General features: G+C 40.7%; 1 protein-coding gene across 1 annotated transcript; it reads left to right on the top strand.

Annotated features, from left to right (window-relative positions):
* The first annotated feature begins 222 nt into the window (after positions 1-222).
* On the top strand, positions 223-8,621 carry GLO1 (glyoxalase I). The gene is made up of 6 exons (XM_074897027.1): positions 223-526; positions 1,594-1,676; positions 2,954-3,094; positions 3,909-3,976; positions 5,034-5,123; positions 8,073-8,621. Exons 1-6 carry the CDS (start codon positions 446-448, stop codon positions 8,159-8,161), a joined length of 552 nt encoding a protein of 183 aa, XP_074753128.1. The 5' UTR covers positions 223-445; the 3' UTR covers positions 8,162-8,621.
* Positions 8,622-8,708: the final 87 nt, after the last annotated feature.

Raw genomic sequence — 8,708 nt, 5'->3', positions numbered from 1 at the left:
CTCTGAAGGTGTCAGATGCTACTTGAAATCTCCCACCAGCGCCCGAGGGCGAGGGCAGAAGCCCGCAGCTGCCAGCACCGGCGGGGAGGGAATATCAGCAGGGCTGGAGGCGCCAGGCCGGGACTCGAACCCTCCCGCGCTCCCTCCCGCCCGTGGGAGACTGAGAAAAAAAGCGCCGTGCGAGGGGAGGGGGGCGCGGTGGGCCCGCCCTGCCACCGAGCGGCGGCTACAGGGACGTTTCATTCCAAGCTTCAACTAATGAGTCCCGCAGTGGCGGCGGCTCCTGCCCGCTAACACTTAAGGGAACGCGCCGGCGGCCCGGCCAGGCAACGGCGGGGCGAGGGGGGCGGAGAGGAGCAGAGTAGAGCAGAGCAGAGCACCGCCTCCCGCGGGCGCCGCCGCCGCCGCCTCCTCCTTCTCCTCCTCCTCCTCTTCTTCTCGTGACATGGCGGCCCCGGCCGAGCTCAGCGGCCTCAGCGATGAGGCAGCTTACGGCGCCTGCTCGGAGCCGGATGCCAGCACGAAGGTGGGGTGGGTGGGTGGGGGGCCGGGAGGCGCCGGGAGGGTCTGCGGCAGCAGCCGCCCCCCGCCCGCTCTTTGCCTGGCGGAGGTGCGGTGGGCGGGAGCGGCCTTGGGCCGGCAAGGGGCCCGGCGGGGCGGGGGCGCGGGCATGGCTCGGGGTGCGGGGAGACCGTTCCGGCGGCGGCCGCCGGCCCGGCGGGGCTTCACGATCGCGGTGAAGGGCGGATCGGGTGGGCCGGGCGCGGGCAGCCCCGTCCTGCCCCGGGGCCAGGCCGGCCGGGGCGCGCTCGGTCCGGCGGCGGCTCCGCGGGAGCGGAGGAGGGCGAGCGGCCGCTCAGCGCTCGGCCGCGGGGTGAGCGGGGCCCTGGGGCCTCTCAGCCAGTGCGGGCCACGGCTGCAAAACGAAAATCCCCCAACACACCCCAAACGTTTTTACTCTTTATTAGGAGAACACCGTAATTGCATTTCGGTTGTTCTACATTTGTTTGTTAGGATTTTGTTTTATACATCTGTCAAGGCTGTCGTACCGTTCACTTTTCATCCACTTAGTCGCTCTTTAGCCCTTGCTATATAAAATGCCACCGTGGCTTGAGGAAAAATACCATTACAGAATTGCAGGCTGGTTTTGCTGCCAAGATATCGTGAAGCTTGACAGAAATTCAATGTCTGTGCAATGAAATAATTAAAATAATGAGTTCAGGAGTTCAGCTTTATTTAAATTTTCTGTCTGCAGTGAGGCCCAATATCAAATAATGACTTGCTTAGTGTGCTTGCAAGTAAAGTGGTTCATGTCCAGTACAGCTCTGTGAAAGAATAATAAAGATAAGAACGATACCTTTTTTCTGCTTGAGTGATACCAGTGGTGGCTTTATTTGTTTTAAACATTATGTTACAAAGGCATATTTGCTTAACAAAAAGTCTGTACATGCAGGATGAGGACAAAAGGTTTTATTTACACTGTTTGTTACTTCTAAACCTGCTAGTTTTAGATTCATTATTAACTGGCACCTTTATTAACACCTATAATTAAATTCTGGTTGATGTATAAGTAATAAACCTATTTTCCCCCAGGATTTTTTGTTTCAGCAGACAATGTTAAGAGTAAAGGATCCTAAGAAGTCACTGGATTTTTATACGAGAATTCTTGGAATGACGTGAGTAGAAGTTGTATACCACAATAAATTTGTTTTTTCCTACTATTGTATTCAAGTTTTTGTTATTTTGATGTAATTATACTAATTGGTCTAGCTACATAAACAATGCTGGCCCATCAGCTGATGCCCAGTTGGACAGTCTGGCAGTCTGTGAGAACTCCCACAGCACTGTTAATGCCTGCGCTGCAAATTAACTAATATTGGCCTTGATTAGAAATTTCTTTTTTTCTTAAATAGGTCACTCATTATCAGTGTACAACTTGCTTACTTCCTCCTCACTGAGCCTGCAGATAACTGGTAACTGTTACGACAGTGCTTATAATCAGGAGTCATTGCTATAGATCTTCAAATTAAGTGTTCTACTAGTTCTTGGTGGTGGCTTATGACCACCTCTGGTTGGTCATAGGAGACCAAGGCAGTGGGAGCTGGAGGCAAGGTCCAAACTCAGCTTTTTGGAGAAGGTTGTTGGGAGGCAGGTGCCCTGCAGTAGCTGAACGTGTTTATGCCATTGCTCTTTGTACGTTCTTGACATTTGAAATGAGTTATTTCAAAACAAAATTCTAACATAGTTTTAAACATCTTAAAGTGAGTCCAGTTTAAAGTAAAATAAGCTACTTCCATTCTAGTGAAGATGTGAGTGAGAGAAAATAAAAATTAAATATCTGGTAAGCTAAAAAATAAATTAATTTGTTTTGCATACCTACTTGTTTTGTTTAAAAGTCCTACGTAAAAATGTGTACCTCGAGTATTTTTTTAGTTGATTAAATTGTCACATCTGAAATTGAATTTATCATTATACCTAGCTATTGAAATTGTAAAAATATTTTATCTGAAGGTATGTTAGTTTAAGGACACAGCAGGATTAAAAAACATTGTCTGGTGCCAGTGAGCTCCCCAGAACAAATAAGTTTTGAAGTAAATCTTTTTTTCCTTGGTCGTATTTTGAAGGGAGTGAACATGAAGATCTTCCTGAGGAAATACATACAAGGATCAGAGTGGCAACCTCAAGATGTGAGCCTTTGTACTGGCTTTGCTATTCAGTTTCTGACAGTTTGGTTTTTATGCATCTGATTCTTCTAATTCTTGTAGGTTTGTAATGTGTTCTGGAGTGTTTCTATTTGATAGTTCAAAACATATCTATTTTCAGATGTGGATTACAGTGAGAAAGGCGGAAAATCGCAGTAGTAATTCTTCTATGGGGGGAGTGTCTTGGTTTATTTGCAAGCTACCTGATTACCTTTTAAAGTTACTATTACAAAATAATTGTTGCTATTTAGACTGCTTCAAAAATTTGACTTCCCTACAATGAAGTTCTCGCTGTATTTCCTGGCATATGAAGATAAAAATGATATCCCAAAAGATAAAACTGAGAGAACAGCGTGGACCTTCTCTAGAAAAGCTACACTTGAACTGACACAGTAAGTATTAATATAATGAGAAGTTACATTTAGGTAACAGTGATTAAAAAGAAGTGGATGAGTGTAAATCCTGTTGGATTGTATCAAAAATGTAATTACTGTGGAAACGTCTTCACTGACATATAGCCTTACAGTATGGCTGAGGTCTTGGATACTTGGCAAGCTTAATCTTTCTCTTTCCAGAACGCTTTCAAACTGCTAGGTGAACAGCAGTACATAAATATGAAATAATGCTTGCTATATTTTGAGTATGCATGCCATCTAGGTAAGGAAGCCACAGAATTTAGGAAAAACCATTGTGGTTAGAACTTTCTTTGGATCCCCAGAACATCCTAATAATGGATAACTGTTGCTGTTGGAATCTAATCAAAAGAGGTATTAAGTCAAAACATACAATTCCCATAAACAAAACAAATTGGGTAATGCTACTACTTGTAATTATGCAGAAAGAATCTCCCAAATACCCCACTGTCTTGCTTAACTTCAGAACCTGCTACCCTCACTGTTTGCCAGTGATGGGTAGATAAACTGACTCAGGCAGTGCAACCTTCTCTCTAATCTGAATGAGACAGAAGTCTCTCTGCCTTGTTAAAATACAGAACCTGAATACTAGTGAAGGTCTGTGAATGTGACTGGATTAGCCCTGAGACTATCCCCAGAACCAGGGGAAATTTTGATAGTTTAATGAATGCAGCCAACAGCTGAAATTCTCTGGTTTCTTAGGAGAAAAAACTTACCCTCTTGAGGAAACTGAACATTTAGGATTTGTTAGTCTTGATGCTTTTCTTCAGTATCTAATAATTACTTCTTACAGCAACTGGGGCACTGAAAATGATGAAAATCAGTCTTATCACAATGGCAATTCAGATCCCCGAGGATTTGGTAAGTCTTTAGTTTTGTGTTTGTAGTTTTTAAGCTTTGCCTTATTGTGATTACATTTTTTCTCTCATGTATTGGGGAAAAATGGAGCTTCAGATGTTTTATTTAGAAAACATCTATATAAATTCTGTGCAAAGGTTATTGGGTAAGTAAATGCTGTAGGCCTCTTTTTAATGAGAAAATATTTTAAACTTGTATGGATGGTAAGACTTTTCTAGTAGGTTACTGTGAAGAAAACGTACTAGCGGTAGGAAAGAAGGGAACTTCCATCTCTCCCTTTATCTCTTTTCTTCCAGCATGTATGCTGGGAAAGACTCTGAAAATAGGTAAATAAATGTCTTTCAGAGTAATGTGCTGCAGTGACACTTTTTATAAAGAATCTAATCCTCTGGCAAGCAAACATATGCTAATAGTAACCATTGAATGAAGAACAGTAATTGCTCTTGTGTATTAGCTTATCATGGTGTTTAGACCGATTTCGATTTGGATTTCTATTTTCTAATCCAATCCACTAGTTACCCATTTTAAGCTAGAAGGAGAGTTCTGTTTGTCTGTAGCACTGAGGATAGCATTTGTGTGGCTTGGTTTGATATTTTGAGTGCTTGAAAGGTCACTGGCTTGTGAAATAAGATTCATGCTCAATCTAGCCACTTGACATTTAAAGCTTCTGAATTGATTTGTAAGCTCAGGCCTTGCACAGCACTAGCGTTAGTCTCTGCAAAGACAGCATTAATGATATACTCCTTGTACTGTTGAACTGAGCAAAAGCAACAAAATATTGACATACTTCCAGAAAGGAAATACATATAAGAGTTTGACTGAAAATCTTACTTTTTCTTACTCTAGATAATATGAAATATTTTAACTCCGAAGTTCCTATTTTAAAGGCATTATGAAAAAGCTGACTTCCTGAAAGTGTTGTTTTTCTTGTATACAATCATACTCTGTGTGAACTACAGCATGTAAACATTTTGCACAAGGTGAAATACTGAGCAAACTTCTTCCTAGAACACCCAGCAATACTTACAGTGTACTTCTCTCTTTTTATCTTGTTGCACAGGACACATTGGAATTGCTGTCCCTGACGTCTATAAAGCTTGTAAGAGGTTTGAAGAACTGGGAGTGAAATTTGTGAAGAAACCAGATGATGGTAAGTCTTGATCAGAAATGCAATTCAGTTTTTTTCCTTGTTTTTAATATATTCTGTCTAGTAGATCTACCTGGAAAGCTGTGTAATATGTTTCTAGTAGTTGCCACTGCTTCAAAGGTGCTAGAATTACTTATCCGTGCACCTTCTTACACAGTGAACAACACTGACAATAGATCCATTTTGGCAACAGTACTTAATCAGTCTAACCACATGCCTTCTGTATGTTGTCTGGCCTTCAGGAAAATTCACATGCTTTGTGGGTGTCGTATTTTACTATGTATACTACTGTCCAGGGTTATTACAGAATTTACTTTCATATGGATCAGACTCACGTCACATATGTTTGGTTCTTATCATATGAAAATAAGATGACTCAGAAGACATAATTACTCCCACCCATTAAAACTGAGCAATTCTTGGCTTTTCTGGCAATTTTTATTTAAATTCACCTAATGCCACCTACTAGCCATTACCATTTTAGCTGTTCTGCCAGCTTTGGTAGAAATAGCCTCATTAGTCTCTATCATATTTGACTTGTATGACTTGTGGTGAAAAATGCATAATGTATAGTTCAAATGCCTAGAGAGTATATAAATGAAAAATTTCCATGCCAAAATAGCCTAAAATGCAGAAGTCAGTAGTGAGAAGTCTTACATTTTTCAACTGGATAGACCTTATGAGAGTTTTAGGACCGATGCGTTTCAAAACTGACATCTGGTACTCAGCAACATGCACAAATCTGTGATACTTCTTTGTTCCATTTAAGATAATGATTTGGTAAGAGATGAATCCCCATGCGTTCTAGCAGGCCCTCAGAGATTAGAGGGGCTAGGGGTGCCTGGACTTACCTCTTAATAGGGTATGCCAGTTATGGCCGTAACGATAGGCCTGACACCAGATGCACGAACAGCCCCTATGCTGTAGGTTGCATTCAAGAGAAGCAGCCAAGTTCATGAATAGTACAGTTTATTCTTATGCAACATGGACAGATTCTTTAAGACTGCCTATGATAAATGCACAAACTGCAGGTTGGCTATACATCACTACACACAAAAAGAACGATCGCAATGACACACAATTCCCAGGTAATCACTCAGTATAGCCGAGGGCCCAAATCTTACCAGTAGGTGTCCCTTTTGGGGAGAGGCAAGGAGCACAAACCCGTCAATCTGTCCCTCTGATTTGGCATCGGATTATCGCCCCTCCAAGTTAGATACAAACTCGGGGTAGTATTTATCTAAGTATGTATGTGTGTGAGTGAGTGGTACTGTGGTCAAGCCATTGTTTCTTGAGTAATGACACAGCACATTCCTTGGTGCAAGGTGTGCGCTGGTTTTTTGTGGGAAAAGAGGAAGAGTGAGAGGTAAGGTCTGCAGAGTACTGCAAAACCGTTCTTGAGAGAAGGGGAAGAGCAGAAGATAAATCTGCATAGTCATGTCAAATGTTCCTTGAGATAAGTGGAAGAACGGGACCACGCGGCCTCCACCTGCCTCTGCATTCCTCCTTGGTGCCATGGCAATGCAAATCACTTGTTCTCCATCCCATCCTATGTTTGTTCTGGGCACCATGTGTTAAGGAAATGTGTGTTTTGCAGATTTTTTGCTGTTTTGCTTTTCCCGTACTTCCAACATTCTTCCTTCTGGCTATAGAAACTAGACCTGTTTGTACTAACAGTGTGCTTTTTTTTTTAGTTTGAAAGTAACATTAGTACATGAAGCTTCAGTTTACATGTATTGGTATTGATCTTCTAGATTCCTTGCTAGAGGAATAAGAACAAGTAGTTGAAAAGAGACTTAAGTTATTTTCATTTTATTCACTGCGTTCTCAGCTGAAGGAAATGTAAGAAGTGTAGCTGAAAACTTGAACAGATTTCTTGATTTAAGAATTGACCTTTGTATTTCTAGTGCTTCAGATTTTCTGAGCCCTTTTTAATTTGTTCAGCACCTGTTGAACTCAGAGAGTTGAAGTGAGAGATACTGACTTTGATTCTGTATCACTGCACAGCTCTAAGTATGTAGGAGGGGAAGTTTAGACTAAATGGAGTAAGTCACAGGAAAGAACTCTTGAAGCAGCCAAGAGAGAGTGAGAGCAAAAGCTGGTTTTCAATGTTAAATAAAATCGCTGCCACAAATACGAAGGAGGAGGAAGAAGTTTTGAACTTCACATTCATTGTTTGTGGAGCATGCTGAGACACCTAATGTTATTTTTCTTTTCCCTATGTTACTGAATCAAACATTACTATTTTCTCAGAAGTTTTTGCAACTAGAATATATTAAGAGTTAGGTTGATTCTGCTATAGTAAATAGCTTAATAGAGCAAGTATAATTAAAAGTGTGTGGTTAATGCTTTAAGGTAACGTGTTAAGCTGTGCTATTCTGAATTACTGTTGAAGACAACTTCTGGGGACCTTGTTTTAATATGTAATATTTTTTCCAACAGTAAAATTTAAAATATTCCTGCCCTGCATTTCTCTGTTTTATGAAGTAATGCAAGTGTGTACTGTAAACCACAAACAAAAACCAGTAACATAAAACTTCAGTGTGGAGGCAAAAATGATGGAAGATGAACAGCACAGAGAAATGCAGGATTTTATACTGGCAAAGCCAGTTCAAGAAAATATGTTAAAAAATCCTGGAGCACAAAAGTATTTTTCTGAATTTAGAGGATGAACACTTAGAGGGGTATATACAGAAAACCTCAACAGAAGATAGAATTTGAAAGTGACTTTAAACTACAGCTTTGTTGAGAGCAAGATTGACAATTTAGCATGCAAAGATCTAATACTGATTAAAAACTAACCTGGATGTTTTCAGAATTAGCTGTCTAAGTTAGAACTAGTTCTTATGCAGAAGGAAAAAAAAGTAAAAATATTTTCCCAATAAGTCATATTTGACATTAAGAACTAGTCATGTAGTCTTAACTTTATCTTGTATTTTTTTTTCTTAATAGGTAAAATGAAAGGACTTGCATTTGTTCAGGATCCTGATGGCTACTGGATTGAAATTTTGAATCCTAACCACATGGTGACTCTCACTTAGTTCTAATGAAGTATATTATATAATAGATGCCCACTTTGAGCCCCCTGGAGAAAATCCGTAACACTGTTAAATTTTTGATTAATGGAGAGGAATCAGTCGTGTTCAGAGTCTCCTCTAAAACTATCCCCTTGGACCTCACTGTACATGAATTCCTTTTTTCTTGTCCTGTGATACCAGTGCAATTTGTTTCTGATTAGGAATACTCAACATTTTTTGGAAGACCGCAAACGCAGATATCCCTCTTGATTATGCTAATATTTCACTAAACACTATCAAAAGATACACATCTCACACTGTTTAGTTTTAAACTAACAACAAAGAAACCCTATGTTACTACTGATGTGCTTCAACAAGGAGGACAAAAAGCCCTTGATAATATTTTTTTTATGAAGTTAAAAGGGTGTGAAGCCTTCAGGATCTATCTTGTGTACTAGAAAATAAAATTTCAGATTAACTTTGACTTGAGTAATAGTATGTTTATGAAAGTCCTAATTTTACATTATGCCAGGCAAAACTCTTCAAGGAGTAGCCTTAAACAACCTTGCCT

The sequence above is a fragment of the Athene noctua genome, chromosome 1 (genome assembly GCF_965140245.1).
Source record: "Athene noctua chromosome 1, bAthNoc1.hap1.1, whole genome shotgun sequence".
Lineage (NCBI taxonomy): Eukaryota > Metazoa > Chordata > Aves > Strigiformes > Strigidae > Athene > Athene noctua.
Note: the sequence above shows the minus strand (reverse complement) of the source record. Positions and strands in the feature narration are given on the sequence as shown.